The sequence below is a fragment of the Temnothorax americanus genome, unplaced genomic scaffold (assembly GCF_048541705.1).
Source record: "Temnothorax americanus isolate GAGA-0224 unplaced genomic scaffold, ASM4854170v1 Scaffold156, whole genome shotgun sequence".
NCBI classification, from domain to species: domain Eukaryota; kingdom Metazoa; phylum Arthropoda; class Insecta; order Hymenoptera; family Formicidae; genus Temnothorax; species Temnothorax americanus.
In genome coordinates this window covers 17,535-42,500 of record NW_027509293.1, presented here as the reverse complement: position 1 = coordinate 42,500, position 24,966 = coordinate 17,535, and the positions used below count along the sequence as shown (strand labels likewise).

Genomic DNA, 24,966 nt, shown 5'->3' with positions numbered 1-24,966 from the left:
GGATCTGTCCTCACTCGCATTTATTTCAAAAGACTTGTAAGTCTTCAAGCTGCTTAAAAAAAATATTGCTTTAATTAAATTACATATTAACAATCAATGTAGTGAGGTTAAGTGAAGTTAGAGGTTAGTGAGGTTAACAATTCGTTTTTCGGGATTTCTGTCAGTGAAACGTGTATGTACATATACTTCTATTATTTAATGTATATTTCAAAGAAAATAATCTGTTAATCATTAGAACAATAATACGTGATTTCAAATACGTACCTATTTCTCTGCTTTGATTAAAACTCAACGAACTCAACTTTCAGAGAGAACAATTGCGACTTGCTCCTCACAACGCAACGCAGTAATCCGTAATCCGAGTGCTGAGACAGCAAAGATTAGTCTAGGGGATTTTTCGAAATGAACTGATTGAGTACCACTGCTCGAGCCGATTAGAAATCCGACTACTTGTCGGAAACACCCTTTTCCTTGCGCGCTATTGTTCTTATCTCGCTCACTCCTATTGCTGTCCTACTCGCTCTTATTGACGACACGCTTGCTCTCATACCTTCTTGCTCGCTCACGTTACAGCTGTGTGCACGCAGTTTTTTTTTTTTTTTTTTTTTACGAGGGAGGGGAAAATGCCTGACGCACACCCGCGTCGGCCGTCCGGCGGGGTAGTGTGGGGCTTGCACCCATACCTTGTCCTCTTCCTCTTCCATCTTGTCCTCTTCCTCTTCCACGTTGCCCTTTTCCTCTCCCACCTCGTCCTCGTCCTCGCCCTCCTCTATCTCTCTGACAAGCCGCAACGGCTTGGGCAATAATTTTGCCTAATTGTTCGCTCTAAAACATTAACAATAAGAAAAATAATGAAACATTATGTTCATGATATTTATGATATGCGTATAAGAAATATAACTTTATAACTGCACTGATTTATACACAAAAAAATAATTTAACTCAACAAAAAATATATGTGTGTGTGTGTGTGTGTGTGTTCGCGTGTGTGTGTGTATAACATTTGTTAAATCAAATAATTTCTTTTTTCAGTGGACAAATATAAGTATTTATTTAACTAATGTACGATTTTTTCACCTTTACATGATTACTCGATAACTTTCTCCAACAGGTATCTTTTAGAATTGGGTTTTTTATTGATCAATTCTGGGGTATAGATATATGTTGGATGAAATCATCGAGAGGTGAAGAAATTGGGTACAAATGATATATTTAATTTTTAAATTACAGGTGCTTTCCAGCAACGACCTGTGTAACAACATTTTTTAACAACAAACAACAAACATAAAACAATTCAGGCTACGTTCAGAAACGTCACCCGGGTACACTCGGATATACTTGCCTCCCTTTCTATCTCAGTGAATCAGAAAAAGAGGAAGGTACAAACCTAGTGTACCCGGGTAATGTTTCTGAACGTAGCCTGAATCGTTTTATGTTTGTTGTTTGTTGTTAAAAAATGTTGTTACACAGGTCGTTGCTGGAAAGCACCTGTAATTTAAAAATTAAGTTCATTATTTATACCCAATTTCTTCACTTCTCGATGACTTTATCCAACATATCTATACCCCAGAATTTGATCAATAAAAAACCCAATTCTAAAACATACCTGTTGGAGAAAGTTATCGAGTAATCATGTAGAGGTGAAAAAATCGTACATTAGTTAAATAAATACTTATATTTGTCCACTGAAAAAAGAAATTATTTGACTTAACAAATGTTATACACACACACACACACGCGCGCGCGCGCGCGCGCGCGCGCACACACACACACACACACACACACACACACACACACACACACACACACACACACACACACACACACACACACACACACACACACACACACACACACACATACACACACACATACCTTTTGTTGAGTTAAATTATTTTTTTGTGTATAAATCAGTGCAGTTATAAAGTTATATTTCTTATACGCATATCATAAATATCATGAACATACTGTTTCATTATTTTTCTTATTGTTAATGTTTTAGAGCGAACAATTAGGCAAAATTATTGCCCAAGCCGTTGCGGCTTGTCAGAGAGGTAGAGGAGGGCGAGGACGAGGACGAGGTGGGAGAGGAAGAGGGCAACGTGGAAGAGAAAGAGGACAAGATGGAAGAGGAAGAGGACAAGGTATGGGTGCAAGCCCCACACTACTCCGCCGGACGGCCGACGCGGGTGTGCGTCAGGCATTTTCCCCTCCCTCGTAAAAAAAAAAAAAAAAAAAAAACTGCGTGCACACAGCTGTAACGTGAGCGAGCAAGAAGGTATGAGAGCAAGCGTGTCGTTAATAAGAGCGAGTAGGACAGCAATAGGAGTGAGCGAGATAATAACAATAGCGCGCAAGGAAAAGATTCAATCCTCGATCCTTGATCAAATCCCCACCCCTGAGCCTTCTGCAGCTTCTGCATGTGCTATTTTCATCTCGCTCACTCCAATTACTGTCTTGCTCGCTTTTATTGTCATCTCGCTCGCTCTTATACCTTCTCGCTCGCTCACATAACGAAAAATCAATAACTCTGCGGTACCGACATTAGCACGGAACGCAACCTAAGTCGTGCACGTATCTGTTACCCCGTGGCCCTAACGTGGACATTGGCTACGTAGTTCATGTGCACGTTTTCAGTCATTCCCAGAGGGCGTATCGCGTTCGCGGATTGTAGGAATTGAGTACCGCAGGAGGTCGATTATCCCTCCGGGTGTCGGCCTCCTGCCGATGTCTTGACGAGAGGTATCGAGGAATAACTATACACTCGATTACTGCTGATATAAAAATACTTTATTGCAGACCACGCAACAGCCACAAGAGTCAGTACAAATGTAACGGTCGTCGGAACTCAGTTCTGCCAACCTCGTAACTCTCAACCCTCTTGCTAGCGCAGGAGAGGGGGCTGACCAATCGGAAGGGAGACAGATGTGCTGCTCCCTACACACTCCCCCCCGAGTGTTAACGAAATAAATACTAAGTAATATTGCACTAAGCGCATAAGCTTATGCGTTTGGCCAGGTGCTATTGTACGAGGTTAACAATACCTTAAATAGAAACATATTATACGCTTAAACGTAATTTGAGCCGACTTATATCTAATAACATTATATAGGGTAGAATTTTGTCTTACAATTAAATCACTTTGGTTTAGTGGACGGCGCAAATGTGACAGTCTTACGAGAGTAGGTCTTAAGCGCTGGGTTCGGATTTACATTCTGGTTGAGTATGTTTTCGGAGGTTGATGGGGGGTCGGCGGGGTCGTCAGGGACAAAATTTGCCGGTTTTAATAAATTGACGGACACGCTTTTTGTGTTTCCGTTGATATCAATATTGAATACGCGCTCCGAGATGCGTTGCACTACCTTGTGCGGACCGGTGTACGGGCGCTCTAACGCCCTTTTAGCCATATTGCGTAAGAACACATGGGTACAATTATATAAATCTTTAAAATAAAAGACGCGTTTTTTATGTTTGTGCGCGACGGGAACCGGCCGGACTTGGCGCATATATTCGTGAAACTCTTCAAGGAAATAATTAGGGTTAAGTGTAAAATCATCGGGAAGAAAGAATTCCCCGGGAAGTCGTAAAGTCGTCCCGAACATAAATTCGGCGGGAGACGCATTTGTGTCAGCACGGACGTGCGAACGAAGTCCTAATAGAACGGTAAACAAGGTACGCGTCCAGCACGCATCGGCATGGCACATGATTGCGGCTTTAAGCACCCGGTGCCAACGTTCAATCATGCCGTTTGACGCCGGGTGGTAGGCGGTTGTACGAATTCGTTCGCAACCGATTAATGAAAGTAACGCCTCGAATAGGCGAGATTCGAATTGGGCTCCCTGATCCGTAGTTAGTAATCGAGGGATTCCGTAACGGGAGATCCACGTGTCGTAAAATGCTCTAGCAACGGTTAGTGCGGAGATATCTTTCAGAGGAATTGCCTTGGCCCAACGCGAAAATCTGTCGATCATAGTGAGACAATAAGAGTAACCCTCAGAAGGAGGCAATGGGCCAATAATGTCAATATGTACCTGATCAAATCGCCCGTCGGGAGCAACAAAGTGCTCAGGAGTTAGTTTTACGTGACGAGAGATTTTCGCTTGTTGACATTCAATACAGTTTTTACACCATTTAGCGATATCGCGGTGCATGTCAGGCCAGACATAACGCTGTCGGATAGTGCGATCGGTAATTTTGCCACTCGGATGGGCTGGGTTGTGAAACATTTGAAATACTTTAACGCGGAGACTATCGGGGACATATGGCCGAATAGCTTCGCCCGAGATTTCGCAATATACAGTTGTGTGATCTGGGCCCCACTAAATTTTTTTCAACTTTAAAGAATGATCGGGGGCGTTAACAATCAACTTGAGTTACTCGTCGTTCTTTTGCAGCTCGGCGAGCTCGTTAAGATTAAATTCAACCGGCAAACGCAGGGAATCGATCCGCGAAAGCGAATCCGCGACAACATTTTGTGAACCAGCGACATGTTCAATATGCGTTGTGAACTGCGCGATATATGACAATTGGCGTAGTTGTCGTGGGGACGCCTTGTCAGACCGTTGCATAAACGCATATATGAGCGGTTTATGGTCGGTCAAAATTTTAAATTCACGTCCTTCTACAAAATGACGAAAGTAATTAACGGCTTCAAAAATTGCCGTGAGCTCTCGGTCGTAAGCGCTATACCGAGTTTGCGCGGGAGAGAACTTATGCGAAAAAAATGCTAGGGGCTCCCAAGTATCCCGTTTTTTCTGTTCAAGAACTGTCCCCATGGCGAAACCGGAGGCATCCGCGACTATACGAAGTTCCGCGCCAATATGAGGATGCACCAGCATTGCAGCGTTAGCAGGGCCGTTTTTGGTTTTTTCAAACGCTTCGATTAATTCGTCAGACCATACAATTATACGCTTATCGTTTTTACGCGAGTCGACTAGTAATGCATTTAGCGGTGCTTGAGCTTCTGCCGCGCGAGGGATGTTGCGACGGTAAAAATTTATCATGCCGAGGAAACGGCGTAAGTCGGCGATGGTTTTGGGTCTAGAAAATTTGGTAATCGCCTCAACTTTCTCCGGGATGGGGCTGATTCTTTTACCATTAATTATATACCCGAGAAACTTTAGTTCATGTGCGCCGAATACGCATTTTTCAACATTAAGGCGGAGGTGAAACTCTTTAAGCCTTTGGAATACAATGCGTAAATGTTTAGCATGCTCCTCTGGAGAAGAGGAAGCAATTAGGATATCATCCATATAAATAAAAACAAAATCTAGATCGCCTAAGGCGCGATTTATATAACGTTGAAAGGATTGACCGGCATTACGAAGGCCAAAGGTCATAAATAAATATTCGAATAACCCGAAAGGGGTTATGATAGCTGTTTTCTCAATGTCCTCGGGGGCCATTGGAATTTGATTATAGGCTTTATATAAGTCGAGGGATGAAAAAATTGTTTTTCCGTGTAAATTAACGGAGCAATCATGCAGGTGGGGGGTGGGGTATCTATCCGGTCGCGTGATTGCATTTACACCGCGGTAATCGCCGCACACCCGCCAGGTGCCGTCTTTTTTACGAACTAAATGAATAGGGCTGGCCCATGGACTGCTAGAGGGGCGGCAAATGCCTGCTTCGACTAAAGCTCTGATTTCGGCCTTTGCGGCCTTAAGTTTATCAGGAGGAAGGCGCCTTGCGCGCGCGGCGACTGGAGGGCCGGTGGTGATAATATGATGAAACACATTGCAATTGGACGGCGGGGCGAGAGGAAGAGCTCCTGTTATTTGCGGAAACTCGGTGAGAGATTTTAGAGAACTCAGAAGAAGGATTTACCGTATTGATCGAATGCACAGGAGCCGGTTTTTTAATCGCGAGGGTATATAATTTAGTAGTGGAATCTATAAGACGTCGTCGTTTTAAGTCTACTATTAACCCGTAATGCGATAGTAGGTCGGCGCCAATGATGGGATACGGAACTGCAGCAATGCAGAAATTCCATCGAATTGGCCGTCTTAACCCGAGGTCAAGCTCGCGGAGTGATTCCCCAAACGTGTCGATACGCGTATCGTTTGCCGCGAAGAGCTTTAACTCGGAGGGTTTTCTCTTGATCCCATTAATGGCGGGTATCAGGGAAATGTCCGCGCCTGTATCAACAAGAAACATTTGGCCACTAGTGCGATCACGGATATGGAGACGGTTAAAAGTTTGATGGCCCTTGCCGACCGTCTCCGAACGGGAAGGCGGGCTAAGTTTTTTTGGTTTTTCCAAGTCTCATATTTTGAACACCAAGTTCGACACGAAGTCGGGGTATCAGGATATTTGGTGTGAGCCGGACAGAGCGCGGGTGTGATTGCCTTGTTTGGCGTGGTTGAAGTCCTACGCCTGCGGGAGTTGGATCGCGAACGCGAATTTAGTATCTTTTCCAGTTTTTCCATTCTTTCGATAAGTTGTTGAGTCTCGGTCTTTGCGGGAGGGGGTGAATTCCCCTTGTTTACGGCGGACGCGTAAGCCTTATCTCCGAGAGCGCTCTCAGCCATTCGGTCAGCGGCCTCGGCTAGTCCGTTGAGGTCGGTGGCTTCCGTAGCCACCGGAACGGCGCGGTGTTCGCGTGGTAATTGGTTCAGGAAAATTGATCTTATTATACTATCATCTATCTTGCCGTTATTAAGACCGCGCAATTGGCTGAGAACTAATGAAGGTTTTCCGTCGGTCCCGACTTGTCCCCTTAAAAGTTTTCGTAGTTTTGTTTCATCCGAAAACGCGTACGTCGCGATAATTCGAGCTTTAACCTGCTCATAAATATTCTCTGGGGTAGGTTTTAAAGTAATTATATCCCTTACACATCCCAATACTTCGACATCAAGAGCGGCGAGTACGGTATCGGCCATAGTGGACTCTACAGTAATCCGTGCGTTTCTCATGGAAAGTTCGGCCTGGATGAACCACAATTCTGGATCGACTTGAGAAAACGGGGGAATCTTGGGAACCCTGTAATTATCTATACGCGGAATTTGCATATTATTATCAATCGCGTTTAGCTGAGTTCGTAATTGCGCGAGCTGTATTTCCGCTGCCTCTGCGCGGGCTTGGGCGGCTGCAAGAGCTGCGTCCGACATTGTTTTAAGTTTACTGTAAACTGCTAGCAAAATAAGAGCGATGAACAGTGTAAACAACATGCGCGTTAAATAATATCAGCGACATGGGCGTTATACGACACGAATGTTAAACAATATAAACGACGCGAGCGTTGAACAATATAAACGACACGCGCGTTGTGAAATGATGGCGCGCGATGGATTACTATCTTACTTCTAAATTATTGTAGTCAGGTAAACGGTGGGTAGAATCCAAAGACCCGGTGAAGACGAAACTCAAGGCGCCGGAGACGTTGGCTTCACGCAATCACAGCGATGAGACGATAACGACGTTGTCGATCCGTGGCATCAGCAAAGGACGGCCGGTCGCTCACCAGGAGAAGGCAGTAGCGGTAAGGGCGGAGAAGAGCCGGACACACACCAGGGGTTGGTCGTGGTAACAAAACGGCAGAACCGCTGTGGCCACCCGGGCGCCGGTAAGGTCTCACGTGCCCGCCTCGTGCCTCGTGAAGAAGGCGCGGCAAAAAGGATGGCCGCCCGAATAATGTTTCGGCGCGGCAAGGCTGGCTGGCCGCAGCGTGGGCAAATAACAGCCAGGGACGCGGCACAGAAATGTACCTTGCAGCTGCGGTAGTTCAATCCGCTACTTCTGCGTCCGTTCCTCGGGAAAGTCTGGTCCACACGAGGATTTATCCCTGACCCGGGCTTCCGGTAGCAATTTGTGCAATAACCGTTGCGTGTTTTTTTAGTCGGGGTCACCAATGTAGGAATTGAGTACCGCAGGAGGTCGATTATCCCTCCGGGTGTCGGCCTACTGCCGATGTCTTGACGAGAGGTATCGAGGAATAACTATACACTCGATTACTGCTGATATAAAAATACTTTATTGCAGACCACGCAACAGCCACAAAAGTCAGTACAAATGTAACGGTCGTCGGAATTCAGTTCTGCCAACCTCGTAACTCTCAACCCTCTTGCTAGCGCAGGAGAGGGGGCTGACCAATCGGAAGGGAGACAGATATGCTGCTTCCTACAGGATCACCTAAAACCGGGCCGTGTCGTCTCTCATTCTTCTCTCTGATATGAAAATCAAACTGTATTTCTGCGCCATCTAGGCGAATAAACGGATTTTTTGGAACTAAAATCTAGATTTCCTACTCGATCGGTCGGTATAAATCACGGTATAAATACCATATACTTTGTCCTAATTATTTTATATTTCAGAATTGTTAGAATTGTAATAATTGTAATAATTCTAACAATTCTGAAATATAAAATAATTAGGACATTATAATTATTACAAAGTAATTTTAATAATTGTAATAATTTTAACAATTCTGAAATATAAAATAATTAGGATAATTCAAAATAAATAAATACAAATTGTAAGTGCAATTTCATTCATTTATTATGTGCTATATAAAATAACTTTTACATTTAAATTTTAAATGTTAATTATTTAGCATATATGTGCTACATTAGAATAGAATATTTACCAACATTTTTTAGTTTTGTATTGAAATAATGAACTGCTTGTTTTTTTAATAATATTTAAGAGTCTAGTTGTATTTTTACCACTTAATTTTTTATTAATATTAAAGCACCATTGCGAAATAGAAAAATTTTCTATAATTAATTCTATAAAAATATTAATAAAATCTGAATTATGTTCTTTACATTTACAAACAGGTCTCAAGTCACAAAGTTTAATAATAGCTTCTCTAGAAGTATAAATGTTTTGTCTGGAGTGCCGCAGGGCTCACATCTTGGCCCTCTTTTATTTGTTTTATTTATTAATGACATAGCTGCTTTTATTAAATTCTGCTTTTTCTTACTGTATGCTGATGACCTTAAATTATACCGCCGGATTAATGGACCTGCTGATGCGCTTTTATTACAATATGACTTATTTGAACTTGAGGCCTGGTGTAGGAGGAACTGTCTTCGGCTTAACGTCTCTAAATGTTTTGTTATTCACTTTTCTCGTAGACGTAACTCATATTTATATAACTATACTCTTGATGATTTACCTCTCTCAGCAGTGCGCGAAGCTCGAGATCTCGGGGTCTTGTTCAGTGCGGACTTATCATTTAATACACATATACAATCAATAGTTTCATCTGCTTATAGAACGCTTGGATTCATCCTCCGATAGGGTAGATTTTTTAAGAATATAACCACTTTAAAATTATTATACTGTACGTTAGTTCGCCCCAAGTTGGAGTACTGTTCCATAGTTTGGTCTCCGTATTTTGAATGTCATCAGCTATTGATTGAACGTGTGCAGCACAAATTCCTGCGTATGGCTGCTTATCGGCTAGGTAATCCTATGTCAATTACTTGCCATGAATACTGCACTATATTAGATAGATTAAATCTGCTATCGTTAGAAAATAGGAGACTAACCTTTGATCTTACATTTATTTTTAAGCTTCTTAATCACTCTATTGATTGTCCGGTTTTGTTGGAACGTATCTATTTCAACATCCCGACTAGAGAATTAAGACAGTACTCCATCTTCCACCTCGAGTTTCACCGTACTTTGTATAGCGCAAATTCGTGTGTAAATAGGCTAATAATATCTGCAAGTAATTTCTCCAATAGGGTTGACTTTTTTGGTGGCTCTGTATCAACTTTTAAACAAAAACTTTCTCGTCTACTCTTGTAACCTGAATTTCTCCATATTATGTTGTAAAATTTTTATTTTATCTTATTGTTCTTGTTTTTTCTTTTCTCTTTGTACGCTAAAAGGTTTATTACCCGTTAATAAAGTTTATTATTATTATTATTATTATTATTTAAAAAATGAAAAATCTAGTGTATCTTTAATAACAGTACTTAAATTTTTATGTACTGTTACGACTTTTTCATTTCCGGAGCGGTCCGGGGCGTGTGCCGGATCAAAAGGATAAAGGAGAGCGGGATGATAGGGCTCTCCGTTGATTCTCTCGCACCTCCGACACTCCACGGAACGATTTTAATGTTGGGCGCCAGACGCGTGAATTCGCGTCCGCGAAATCGCAAAAAATCGCAAGGAATCGGCTAAGTACCTCGACCTAATAGCGGGGCGGGGTTGATGAAAGGCGGCGCAATATCCGGCGGGGTGACACGTAAATCAGTAACTCAATCTGCTAACAATAAAAAGTATAACATTTATTGTGTAGTAATTCTCAAGAAAATAATAATGAGTGCCCATTCGGCTTCGATTAATCACAAAAAAAATCAAGTAAATAGTAACTGACGCGGGCGTCCAGATTTAATGAATAGTAATGGTAGCAACGCGGACGCTAGAAATTGCGGAGTCTCATTTTTATTTAATATAAACGCGCGGAAGGCGCTTTTCTCGAACAACGAATAATAACAATAGAAAACTTAGCTCGCCAATAGTCTGGAATATCGGCCAAAGAGACGACCGAACTTGAAATAATCGGAATAACGCGAAATCTTAGAGTCGCTATGAAGCGAGATTTAACGTGAAATATTGCGAAATAATGGTGCGTCACGCTCGGAGCGCGTGAACACCATATCCAGACCGTACGGGAATTCCGTCGCCAAGTTATCGAAAAACAAGGAGGCGCCGAGGCATTCAACAAGATCAAGAATACTATAACTAACGCAAAATACGGGGTTATTGCGAGTAATAATGGAACGCCATCGGAATCAACGCAAGTGATATCTAAACGCACGAAGCGCCTAAACGCAGAGAATATCGTAACGCGAGTAAGAGCCTAATCAGTTAACGCGAACGATTTCCTACCGAAATTAATAACACGATTGACATCCCAACGCAAGAATTCGATTGGCACGAACACTATTTCAATGTAAATACTTTTCTAACGCAGATGCTTGCACGCAAGGAATCTTCTGACGCGAGTGATATTATAGGTAACGCAATTAACATCGGAACGCAATCACACCAACGCGGGTATTAATATCCGGCACAATCGGTATTGCGGGGAGAATCGACGTGTCCTAACTCGAATCTCATCTAGCGCAATTAAACCAACGCAAATTACATTCTGACGCACTTCATATCGCGTGCGGAATCTAAGGCCCGACCGGGCGAATTACGACGTATTGGGTAGCGCGCGGTCGCGAACGCGAAGGTCGCGAGAAATGGCGTATTCGCGATCTCGAAGTCGTGGTTAACGCGCTTACTTTGATCTCCAGAGGCTCGCTATCACGTCCTTATCACGATTCCGCGGCCACGATACCATCCCGAGACACTTCGCTCTCGCTGTCGATCGCAATGTAAGGCCTATCTACATAAGACGCAGAACGCGAGTCGCAAGCACACACACACAGGCTTTTCTTTCAATGAAGAAAGAAGGAGAAGAAGAACGCTCCAAAACATTTCTAGCATCAAGTGGACCGCAGCCACAGTCTACATGTCAACCTAACCTCTTTGTTAGATTGACATGTAGACTGTGCGTGTGTCTTGCGACTTGCGTTCTGCGTCTTATGTAGATAGGCCTTTATAAGTACTCGGTCTTAAGGAACCGTACGTGTCGCGGTATTACAAGCGTTTTCCCGAGCGAGAGCGCGCACCGGAGGGCGGCGTCGTGGCTTTACATTTCGGTACTACTTGCGGGCAACCTCACCGGTGTGACGCCTTCTCCTGGGGTTCCTCGCCGTCACCTCGTGCTCAATCGTTGTACTTGAAACTGATTCTCGATATTTTGTATATAATTCTATAATAGCATTATACCAGAAAGAATGGTGTGCACTATTTCTTGTTACAGCATTTCGCAATGGTGTATCTGATTTAATCTTCTGTCCATTAACGGAATTAAATAATTTGTTGAAGAAGTCCAAAATCTTGGCTGTTGCAAATTTTTCTTCCCTTGGTATTCGTAAAGGTCCGATGTTTGTATATCTATATTGTTGAGAAAGCGCGCGAGTCGCAATTGGCTCGAGATATCAATTGCACTCGCCAGGCGATTCGCCGGAACGGCCCAGCGCTGAGCCCGGAGTGCGCGTGACGCGATTATGAGAATCGCTAGAGGATCGGAGTAGGCAGTCACAAATGAGCTCAGAGTTAGATAAACTTGTCAAACAGCACTATTTATTAGTCTCACAAATAACATATCTCTCGCATGAGAATTTTGACAATCTCGAGTCGAACGAGCGGTCACTTTAGCGCGTGACGTCACTCGCGGCGTGGAATCCCACTTGATTCGCGGGCAAGCCGTCGGGTTCTCCGAGTAATTTTATTCGTTTTTCCGCAGAAGCAATAGCGATGACTGAGTCCCGTGTTTCGCAGTGAAACCCTGACGGAGAGTGAGGGTCGTTTTATAATTCGCTGAGCATACACGCCGGAGAACACTGCACGATCACCAAAGTTTTCGGGATGCGCGGAGACGACGAGCTTGCCCGATGATTTCGATACGCCGACTGACGACGCGTCGCGCTGCTCCGAACGGTAACGCTCTCGCCTGATCGTCGCTGGCTGTACGAAAAACAAGTAAGGGACCGCCCATCACGGCAACCGAAGAATAGGGCCATGCGATGATCACGCGAGAAGCACGCTTCTCGAAGCGTCGTTTGCGCGACGAAACGAACGAAAAATAAACGATCGAGCTCGTTCTCGAACATACCGCCCGCTTTGAAACGTAGTTTCAACATTACGAACGCAAACAAAAAGGAAAATGAAAATAACGGCAAGGTTACTAAATTCGCAGTTATGCGAACATATACGAGCTCTCCTCGCGATAGGCTACCAATGAACTCTAGAGGGCTTTCCAAATAAACGTGATGCATATTTTTTCTTTATACAATGATATTCAGCCGCCCGCTTTGGCGAGCTGAGACGCAGCTTATAACTACTTATATCTAACGCAAGGAGAAGGAGACACGCAACGGAATATCACGAGTCGTTGGATGCATTATCTTCGACGGGCAGCACGCATAGCTGAACGATCGGACGCTTGAACTCAGACGTGGCGGTTTTCACCGTAACGACGCGTGTGAGACCGTCCGAACCGGGGTGGAGGCGCGTAATACGTCCGAGTTCCCATTTGCAGGGAGGCAGAGCAGCGTTACGCAAAAGTACAAGTTGCCCGATTTTTAGCGAAGGTCGAGGGTTGCGCCATTTGCTCCTTTGCTGTAAGGTGTTAACGTAGTCCTGAGACCACTTTTTCCAAAAGCGCTCGGTTACGTGGCGCACAACTTGCCATCTCGATAATCTGTTTTCGTTGAGGTGATGAAGCGACGGCTCAGGAGCGACGGTAAGAGCCGAGCCGATTAAAAAGTGTCCCGGAGTTAGACAATCATAATCATCGAACGAATCTGACAAGGGCGCAATGGGACGCGAATTCAAACACGCCTCGATGGAGGATAAGAGTGTTGTAAACTCTTCAAACAAAAGAGTGTGATTTCCAAGAATGCGACGCAAATGGTGCTTCACACTACGTACGCCTGCTTCCCACATCCCTCCGAAATGGGGCGCAGATGGCGGTATAAAGTGCCACTGAATATTGTCGCACGCGGTTTTATTTAAGAACTGAGGATCGCGAAGAGCGGATCGATAAGCGATCGTGAGCTCTTTCTCGGCACCGACGAAAGTTGTGCCGTTGTCCGAGTACATCGCGTGTGGAAGGCCTCGACGAGAGCAAAATCTTACATACGCGTTGAGAAAGGCTTGAGATGAATAGTCGCTGACTAACTCTAAATGAATTGCTCGCGTAGCTAGACAAATAAATAAGGCAATGTAGGCCTTTCGCGATGCAATGCCTCGACCGGCGGACGCGCGCACCTTAACCAGCCCGGCGTAATCAACGCCACAATGCGAGAAGCTACGTGGCGGGGGCGAGACGCGCATTTTTGGGAGATCGCCCATCAATTGCATAGGCACGGCGGCGCGCTCCCGAACGCAAACTATGCAGTTATGAATGGCGGATTTTACCAGGCTTCGAGTGCGAATGATCCAGTAGTCTTGGCGGAGGATAGTCAGAGTGTCCCTCCCTGCAAAGCGCGTAGATGCGCTTGCAAAACGATAAGACGCACCAATGGGTGCGAGGAGAGCAGTATCGGGTGTCGCACGCAAAAAGAACAGGGGGCGTGACGTAAACGACCTCCTACCCGCACCACTCCGCTTTGATCGAGGAATGGGCTGAGAGTGACGATTGAACTCTTAGCTGCGACATTTTGATTTTTAATTAGCTTGCTGATTTCGTCCGAATGGAGCTCAGCTTGGATTTGTTTAATCCAAAATGTCTTGGCGAGATTACACTCGACTGATGAGAGAGCGTGACCCGGTGACTGGATAGATTGATTATCGCCTTTGTGACGGCGTATATATAGGGCATGGATAAATTTTAATATATATGCAGTAATCCGAATTAATTTGGGCCACGATGAATATCGTGATTGTAGATCCCACTGAGCGTGAGGCTTTGCGATGTGAGAAACGACGATTTTTTTCTCGACTTGGGAGTCGGCAGACTTAAGCGGAGGGTCTTCGGGCCACTCCTCTTTTGTTTTTTCTAGCCAGGATGGCCCGTGCCACCAAAAAGAGTGAGCAAGCAGCTCATCGCCGTACAATCCTCGCGACGCGCAATCCGCGGGGTTGTCTTGAGTAGGCACGTGACGCCAATCAGCATCCGGTAAGTTAGACTGAATTTCGTGCACTCTGTTAGCGACGAAGACTTTCCATCGAGATGGATGAGAGCGCAACCACGCGAGAACAATTGTAGAATCTGTCCAGCACGTAACTGGAATGGATTTGATAGATAGAGAATTTCGAATGACGTTAATGAGACGCGCAAGAAGCAGAGCAGCCGATAATTCGAGACGAGGGACGGTGAGGCGAGAAATCGGCGCTATCCTTGATTTTCCCGCCAGCAGGGAAATCGTGACTTGACCGGTAGCGGATGTCACTTTGAGATAAACTGCGGCGGCGGACGCGAGGGTGGACGCGTCGGCGAAGCCGTGTAATTCCGCATGTGATGCGTCAGCCGTGACTCCGGTCCAACGACTGATCTGAAGATCATTGAGATGCGAGAGTTTCGCATAGATCAAGCTCCATTTATAAAGAAGCGAGTCAGGAATTCGATCGTCCCACTCAATTTGAACTCCCCATAACTGTTGCATGATAATTTTTGCAGAAACGGTGACGGGAGTTACCCACCCCAACGGATCGTAAAGCCTTGCAATCGCAGAGAGAATGGCGCGTTTGCTCTGAGGAGTCGAACTTCCGAGTGACACTTTAAATTGAAATACGTCGCGCGACGGATTCCAAGCGATGCCGAGCACCTTTAGTTGATCGTCGATCGCGATTTGTTTGGTGATAGCTAAGCCGTGATCTGACGGATCGATATCAGCGAGCAAAGTCGGCGAGTTGCTCGCCCACTTTCGAAGCTCGAACTTTCCGCAGCGCAGTAAAGCGACGAGTTGATCGCGAGACTCGCGCACGAGCGCGATATCATCTCCACCGAATAACACGTCATCGACGTAAGTCTGCTTGCGAAGAATTGTCACCGCCCGCGGAAACCGATGTCCTTCGTCGTCGGCCAAACATTGTATCGTGCGAAGCGCGAGATACGGAGCGCAGTTCATTCCGTATGTGATGGTAAGTAATTGATAATCGACGGGGCCCTCGGATGGGTCACCCTTCCACAAAATTCTTTGATAATCGAGATCCTGAGGATCTATCAAAATCTACATTTTGCAATATCGGCTGTGTACACGAACTTGAACTGACGCCACTGTAGAATAATTGCGGGTAAATCCGTCTGTAATTTTGGACCGGCGAGTAAGTGATCGTTTAATGACGTACCGTTCGACGTCAAGCTTGACGCGTTGAAAACAACGCGCAAACGAGTCGTGAGGCTGGTTTCACGAATGACCGGATGATGCGGAATATATACACAGGGATCGTGCGTTCGATCCGCTGATGGCGCCCGACGCATGTGACCGAGCGTTTCATATTCGCGCATAAACTCATCATAATCCTTTTCTAATTCCGAATTAGAGCGGAACCGCCGTGACAATGAATTGAAAAGGCGTTCGGCAGTCAATCGCGAGCGCCCGATTTCCGGCGGAGGACTCCGTTTGAACGGCAAACGCACGATATATCTGCCGTCCGATTGACGCGAATGAGTATCGCAAAAGTGAGACTCACACTGCTCGTCTTGCGGTGTGAGTTTGCGGGTGTGAGAGATCTCCTCTACCTCCCAAAAACGTTGAATTTCCTCGGCGAGAGGCCTTAAACTTGTGCAATGAAGTACGGTAATATTAACGGAGGATCGTCCCGCCGGCGAATTAGCATCCGACTTTAGCGGCCCGGAAATGACCCATCCAAATATTGTTTCTTGCGCGATAGGCTGTCCAGCTTCGCCTTTTCGGACGCCCCCTTGAATAACATCGTTATAGATATCCGCGCCAATCAAAATGTGAATTGGATCGGAACTGCTCGGGTTCGTGTCTGCCCAGGCTAAATCGGAGAGATGTGCGAGACAAGATGAATCGGCATCGCATCGAGGCGCGTATGCCGTCAAGGAATCAAGAATATACGCAGTGGTACACAGAGATGGATTATCTGAATCGCGCGGAGCGATTATAATTGACGCCGCGTGGCGTACTTTACCTACGTGAGTGCCGCCGACGGCCGAAATTGATATCGACATCCGAATGTGTTTTGCGTACAAGGATTGAGCTAAATGCCCTGATATGAACGTGGCTTGAGAGCCTTGGTCGAGCAGGGCTCTTACCGTCGCTGCGCGACCGGAGGAGACTTTCACCCTAACCCATGCAGTGGCTAAAAGAACTTGTGAATTACGACTATGTTGCGCGGCGGCAAATAGCGAAAGTACCTCGACCTTCGGTGCGCTGGATTGGGACGCTTGCGACGCCGAGGGCGTTATCGTCGTTGAATCAGAGCTTGTCTCCGCATCAACGTGAAGCATTGAATGATGCCTCTGATTGCACGAGCGGCACGCGTACTTACTTTTACAATCCCGTACCGAGTGATTGCTACTCATGCAATTGAAGCAACGTTTGAAACGTTTAACTATTTCTTGTCGTTGCTGCGGGTTCTTTGCGACGAATTCTGGGCACAGATTCAAATAATGACGCGCTTTGCAAAGCGGACAGGCCGACGGAGAATTCGCGGAAGCCGGGGCGACATTGACATTCGATGAATTCGCAGATTTCGACGCAGGTTTATGAGAGGAGGTCGACGAGCACTCTTCAAGCGCGCGAATACGAGAGGTTACAAATTTTTTGAGATCTGCGAACGCAGGCGGCGAGTCCACATTGCTCGTTTGGAGATTCCACGCTTTACGTGTCGCAGCATCTAATTTTTGAGTCAAAAGATGAACGAGAAAGTTGTTCCATAGATCTTCCGGAGATCGATTCAATTTTCTTAAGCATGAGACAGCGATATTTATTTTATCGTACAACGTCTGCAAGTCGGAAGCAGATTCGCGACTGAGTGCCGACAGGCCGAGCAATGTGGACATATGATGAGTGAGGAGGCGTCGTTTATTTTCGAAACGAGCCTTTAAAGTGTTCCACGCGATCTGAAAATTATCCGCAGTAATCGCAATGTTCGCGATGGCCTCGAGCGCGCGGCCTTTCAACGACGACGAGAGATAATGCATCCGCGCGAAATTGCTCAGATCAGTATTATCAACGATCAGCGCAACGAATTCAAGTTACCTTTTATTTGGCTGTTGTATTCAATAAATGCTGACAGAGTTGCACTGAAAATTTGCGCTGCCAATTTAACTTTCATGCTTCAGTGCTTGTTAAATAAATATTAGCCAGTTTGGTCGCAACAAAGGATTTTTGTAATTTAACTTTCATTTTCTTTATTTTATTTTTCTTAATATTGTTGTGAGACGGAAGTCAAATTGATCTAGTTGCGATACAGAGCTGCCAGCGCAAGTCCGATTATTGCCAAATACATCTTAGGTGGCATTCCGGGCATCACCAGATTGCCAGCGCGAGTTCCGGCTATTGCCAAATGCATTCCGGGCATCATCCGATCGCCAGACGATTGACCAAGGCCCGGAAGAAAAAGCGCTGATAGCTAAGTCGACAACGAGGAAGCGACTCCGCGCGATAAAAGGCCCGCCCTTCCGATGAGCAGCGGGCAGTCTGAGATCAGAGCGCGTATCGCGAGACCACGTGTCGACAGTATAGCTAACCCGCGAGTCAGGGTAGAGAGTGTAAACACCTGTGTAAGGAGACCAATCTGTTTAATTAAATATCTCTGATACAACCATGTAAATCTGTGAGAGTTATTTCTTTTCGCCCTGTTGCGGATCCTAAGAACCCGGTGCCCTGAGCTCCAATTCAAGGCGCGGCACCACAATATGTTGATCCGTTATTTTTCTTAATTGACGATTGAATATATTGCTATGAATATCCAGGTCATAAGCAGTTTCTATAATATTCCACGAAGCAATTTCTTTTACGTTTGACTTCTTATCTATCGTAATCTCAATATCTTTCTCAAGAAAATTATTCCGTATTTTTTTTCAATAAATGTGGAGGATCGTATAACACAATAATCTTTTGATTATCCAAGATAATTGTTTCATCTGCAAATATAATGTTGTCTATTATTATACATGTTACATTATAATATAATTTCATCTGCATTTTTACTTACCAAATTGTTCACCTTTTTTCAAACAGTTACTTCTTGAATCACTTAAGAACTGGTTCAGTGCTGCCACGTTTGAGGACCCTTGGTCACATATTGTTGCAACAATAATAAACCCAACCTTTGTTATTACAAAATTTCATGGACAATTTCTTTAATACAACGCATTAATTGTGGAGTTTTGGTCTGGCTTTTGCAAAAATTATATGACAATGGTATTTTCTAGCCGGTTCTTATACCTCTTAACATAAACACAAGTGCATGATCAGCTATTCTTTGTGTTCTTTTATGACCCCAGTCTTAAAACCAATTATTTTTTCATTTATCTTGTCGTATTGTAGGTGAGCTTGTAACGAAATTTCATCCCACATGAGAATACATAATTTATCGTTAACATTTGTTATTAACGATGCCTGCGTGTATTGGAACTTTTTGCAATAAACGTCTTAAAGTTCAGCTACTAGGAAGTGTAAATAATTGTTGTAAAAATTTATATCCACTATGAAATTCTTTGTACAACGACAATGCCAATATCTTCTCATGTAAAGTAAATCTTATTCCCTGCAGTATATAATGCAGACCATAGAAAATATAATAACAAAAGTATATAAAAAAGTATATCAAAAAATATATTAAAAGTATGTCTAAAAATATATTTAAAAATATATTATAGAAGTTTTTTAAATAAGGTTTCAAGTACTCATAGCAATAACATCACAGTTTTATTTTAATAATTTTTACCTCATGCCTCGGTGGTCGAATTGGTACGACGCCCTACACGGAATGAGGGAGGTTCCAGGTTCGAACCTTGGCTGAGGTAATATTTTTCGCAATAAATTTCTTTACAGTTTTTAGATAATTAAATCGAGTCGATTTAATTCTGGGGAGGGAAGGGTTTCTAATTTTAACAATTACTGTGTTTTAAGTCCGACAAATAATCGGCGCGCAGTTTGTTGGAAAAATTATATGTATATATATAGACAAATATGTATACAGAAACTAATATAAGGCGGTCAAAGACCTAAGCTTAGATCGCATGGCTTTTGATTCTAATTGTTTGTATATCGTTACGATCCTATTTCTTTTATTATTATTATTTATTCACGTCGCCTGAGAAAGACGTTTCAAACTATTATTAACCGGTTATTGCGATAAATATTACCACATGCCTCGGTGGTCGAATTGGTACGACGCCCTACACGAAATGAGGGAGGTTCCAGGTTCGAACCCTGGCTGAGGTAATATTTTTCGCAATAAATTTCTTTACAGTTTTTAGATAATTAAATCGAGTTGATTTAATTCCGGGGAGGGAAGGGTTTTTAATTCTAACAATTACTGTGTTTTAAGTCCGACAACTAATCGGCGCGCAGTTTGTTGGAAAAATTATATGTATATATATAGACATATATGTATACAGAAACTAATATGAGGCTGTCAAAGACCTAAGCTTGGATCGCATGGCTTTTGATTCTAATTGTTTGTATATGTATATATGATAATGTCTAATTATATGTTACCTAAAAAAAAATAAAGTGGTAGTATTATACCTCGAAAAAACCTAAGTAACAAGTGGTAGATCTTTATATCTCGAAAAATTTCGAAAAAATCTAAGCAGTAGTATCTTTATTTCCGAAAAATTATAACCCAAGTGATACACGTCACAAAATTATGTTACCTTATCAAAAAGAAGAGTCGCGTTTCAAGTGATCTATTACAATTACAAAAAAGAAATGATATCTCTTTAAATAAGAGCGCCAATTACAGAGAGAACATGTATATTGCCTAAAAAAATAATTGTTGCACTACTTTGAAAAATCTTTACATTGTGTCAATTAGAAAAGAATGTATGATAACAATTTTATAAGATTAAAAAATTTTATTTAAATTTAACAAGGGAATACAAGATATTTAAATACTAAGTTTACATGTGTATTTTTTAATGGCCACAAAGAATTACAAAGGTAACAGTACAAAATAAAAATATTTTATTAAAATACATAAATTTTTCTTGTAAAAAAACTTGGCGCTGCTAGACCTCAAAATTTTAAATAAATAAGGACAACAATAAATAAAAATAATTCAGAGAAGAATGCGATGGAAGTAATATTAAATGATTATCAGCGTGGATGTGGGAGTGAGTGATATGGGTGTGCGTGACTACGCGGACGGCGGATAATGCGGCTTATAATTAAGTATAGAATAAGTTTATTTATTTATTTAAAATTTTGAGGTCTAGCAGCGCCAAGTTTTTTTACAAGAAAAATTTATGTATTTTAATAAAATATTTTTATTTTGTACTGTTACCTCTGTAATTCTTTGTGGCCATTAAAAAATACACATGTAAATAACTTTGTATTTAAATATTTTGTATTCCCTTGTTAAATTTAAATAAAATTTTTTAATCTTATAAAATTGTTATCATACATTCTTTTCTAATTGACACAATGTAAAGATTTTTCAAAGTAGTGCAACAATTATTTTTTGAGGCAATATACATGTTCTCTCTGTAATTGGCGCTCTAATTTAAAGAGATATCATTTCTTTTTTGTAATTATAATAGATCACTTGAAACGCGACTCTTCTTTTTGATAAGGTAACATAATTTTGTGACGTGTATCACTTGGGTTATAATTTTTCGGAAATAAGGATACTACTGCTTAGATTTTTTCGAGATTTTTCGAGATATAAAAATCTACCACTTGTTACTTAAGTTTTTTCGAGGTATAATACTACCACTTTCTTTTTTTTTAGGTAACAACATATACACTGCTATACGTGTACTTGGCGTCTTTTTTTACCTTTTTTTAAAAAAGGTAATTTTGTGCGGATATCACGCCTTTTTGTAGTATATTACGCATTTTATAAACAGTATGTACAGAATAAAGCTATTTGGAGGTATAATACTACCACTTTGTTTTTTTCGAGGTAACAACATAACAGGGTAACAACATAATACATATACACTACTATGCGTGTACTTGGTGCTCTTTTTTACTTTTTTTTTAAAAAGGTAATTTTGTACGGATATCACGCCTTTTTGTAGTGTTACGCATCTTAATCTTATAAACAATATATCTTATAATCTTATAAACAGTATATAATACAAGGTATGAAGCTAAAAGTGTTACGGACTATTATTTCTAAAGAAAACAACAATTCAATATTTTGCTTAGTTTTTTTTAAATAATAATCTGTAACCCTTTTAGTTGTACACCTTGTATATATTTTTCAATTTCAACATAAAACATAATCGCAATAAAGTATGATTAATGTTAATAAGTCGTTAACTGTAAAATTCTTTATTTATTTTTATTTGCGTGTTTTACTGAATGTTGTTCGCAACTGTATATGTACCGATATCTTCAGCTATCGATATTTTTGATAATTATTTTTACTTCAGACATAATTTTATTTCATCCAATTTTTATTATGTCTAAACATAATTTTCGTCCAATTTTTATTATGTCTAGACATAATTTTAATTCAGCGATTATTATTATGTCATGACATAATTTTAATTCTGCCGCTAGGGAAATTTTAAGTCGATTCTTATGAATCAAGCTTGAATTCAATGTTTAGGTGTCCCAGGTTGCCGATGACGAGGTCCACATAGCGCGCTCTATAGTTTTCGGTGTCGAGGTGTATTAATACCTTGAATTCGATGGCCACGTGTTCCAAGTTGCCGATGACGAGGTCCACATAGTGCGCTTCGTAGTTTTCGGTGTCTACGTGTATTAATACCTCGAATTCGATATCTACGTGTCCTACATTGGGTGCGTTTAGCCGATACTTCGCTAGCCTAGCAATCGTGAGCAGTCGCTTGTTTTCGCTTGTTTCCTCTCTTTTGACCTAATGGATTAAAAGAAGAAGATTTAAAGTTATTAATACACCTAGACACCAAAAACTATGAAGCGCACTATGTGGACCTCGTAATCGTCAACTTGGAACACGTAATCATCGAATTCAAGGTATTATTACACCTAGACACCGAAAACAACGGAGCGCGCTATCTGGACCTCGTCATCAGCAACCTGGGACACCTAGACATCAATTTCAAGGTATTAATACACGTAGACACCGAAAACTACGGAGCGCACTATGTGGACCTTGTCATCGGCAACCTGGGACACCTAGACATCGCATTCAACGTACGATTACACCTGGACACCGAAAACTATGAAGCGCATTATCTGGATCCCGTCATCGGCAACCTGGGACACGTGGACATCGAATTCAAGATATTAATACACGTAGACACCGAAAACTACGGAGCGCACTATGTGGACCTCGTCATCGGCAACCTGGGACACGTAGACATCGAATTCAACGTATTATTACACCTGGACACCGAAAACTATAAAGCGCACTATCTGGACCTCGTCATCGGCAACCTGGGATACATAGACATCAAATTCAAGCTTGATTCATAAGAATCGACTTAAAAATTCCCTAGCGGCACTTTCTGCCAAGCGTAAAAAACCTTCTTTTTCGTTGACTCAACATTTATTATATATATACCTAATTTACCTAAATAGAAATTTTCCTCCTGACCGATAAGTCTATCGACCTAATTTCGAAATACGCGCGCGATATCGAAACTGGCGATACCTGCGCCGCCAGCGTCGAAAAAATGAAAGTGACGTTCTCTGTTTGTTACATGTATGTTATAAAGAGCGGTCGACGTAGACGACGACGACGACGACGTATCTTAATAAAAAATTTTCACATTTGGACTTTACGTCGCAATATCTCCGCTCGTAGGGCACGTAGCAGAATATTATAAGAGAAACCCCCCCCCCCCCTAATTGGACCCCAAGCTATCAATCAAGCCTACTTAGAACTTGATCCGTTCACTCGTTATCGAGATCTCAACATCTCGGGTACTCGCAACCCGTCGCGTCGCGTAAAAGAGTCACGGTCCGTCTCGCTCCGCGTTTACTTGGCGCGAGACACTACCGTGTCTCTTGATATGTAATGATTAATTATATAATTTTTAATCGTATTTATAATATCTAATTGTATAATTTCCAATTGTTGTAAATTTCTTATTTTTGAGTGATTATGAAGGATCAATACATTCAATACCTATGTTTTCTAAAAATACCGAAACATGCTCATTATTACAAATTCTACTTAGTGCTAATTTAATTTTTGTACAGAACGTAGAAAAATTTACCGTTGGGTGTTTTCTTAGATTTTTTATTTGCATATCTATAAACGTCTTCTGTGTATTAGTTAGTGCTGAGTATTTTTAAAAAATAGACTACTAAATTTTGTAGCATATTTCAGACGTTGTTTATAATATAAAAGGTTTTTGTGCAAGGCATTATTCTGTATTTTGAATATTCGCTTTTAGTGTATAGTTTTTTTGCTATTGGAGTCAAGTTATTTTTCCTCGTTATATTGCCAAGTATACTTCTACGAACGTGGTTTGTATGATCAACACTTTTTGAAATTTCTAAGATTTCTGGATCAAACACACTGTTGTGTTTCTTTTTCAAATACATCAATATTTATATTGATTCTCGATGTAGTATTTTCTTCTTGGACTTGACTTGTGACTAGGCTGGGAAATATCAATTGTTGCATTATTTTCTTCTTGAACTTGATTCATATTAGGCTCAGAAGTTTCAATTATTTTACTTGATACATTTAAACTTGGAATAGCATCATCCTTTAATCGTTTACGATTGAGAGTAAAAATATATGAATTTTCACTAAAGTACATATGTCAAATTCTGCATTTTCTTATTTCTTCTTCTGACAGATTTGATATCCATGGCATTGATATTGCTTCTAACCATTTCTTCATTAGTTCCTTATTTTTAGAAAAATAATGCACAGGAGTTTTAACAGAAGATGTACATCCTGGGATTAAACATTTCCAACCTATTTTAATCATTTTTTATTCTGCAACAAAAGTATTATAAGTGATAGGTTAGTTAGATTCATCAATTAGATGATTATTTTTATGCAAATTTATAAACACACACACATTTATGAGAAAGATGTTAAATATATTTAATATTAGTATAATTTGTATGCACATACCTTATAAATAAATACTGTACGTATATGTACAATTGTTATGTGCAAACGATATTCAAAATCGTATTTGCATAAAACGAGTAAGTAGAAAATCTGGATCTTAGTTCCAAAAAATCCGTCTATTTGCCTAGATAGCGCCGAAATACAGTTTGAATTTTATATAGGAGAGTGTCCATACAATTGTGGTGGTAACTTACGATAATTTACTCGTTTACGCGG

General features: G+C 41.9%; 1 protein-coding gene, 1 long non-coding RNA gene and 1 pseudogene across 4 annotated transcripts in view; 1 reads left to right on the top strand and 2 right to left on the bottom strand.

Moving 5' to 3' along the window:
* LOC143895383 (uncharacterized) overlaps nt 1–404 on the bottom strand; it is a 2,586-nt gene extending 2,182 nt beyond the window's left edge. Inside the window, exons 1-2 of one of the 2 annotated variants that reach the window (XR_013256313.1) lie at nt 265–404; nt 1–49 (exon numbers count right to left, since the gene is read on the bottom strand). The exon at nt 1–49 is cut by the window's left edge and continues 20 nt beyond it. This is a non-coding gene — a long non-coding RNA (uncharacterized LOC143895383). Of the gene's footprint in view, nt 53–264 lie in introns of both variants that reach the window. The other variant, XR_013256314.1, reaches the window with a different exon arrangement.
* LOC143895381 (FAD synthase) overlaps nt 1–8,292 on the top strand; it is a 133,013-nt gene extending 124,721 nt beyond the window's left edge. Inside the window, exon 5 of one of the 2 annotated variants that reach the window (XM_077402450.1) lies at nt 7,319–8,292. In XM_077402450.1, the coding sequence (XP_077258576.1) occupies nt 7,319–7,528 (210 nt within the window). In that variant the 3' untranslated portion in view covers nt 7,529–8,292. Of the gene's footprint in view, nt 1–2,002; nt 5,732–7,318 lie in introns of those variants that run through there. The other variant, XM_077402449.1, reaches the window with a different exon arrangement.
* Nucleotides 8,293–23,843: 15,551 nt separating this feature from the next.
* Nucleotides 23,844–24,727, bottom strand: LOC143895377 (uncharacterized; annotated as a pseudogene).
* Between the last annotated feature and the right edge of the window lie 239 nt (nt 24,728–24,966).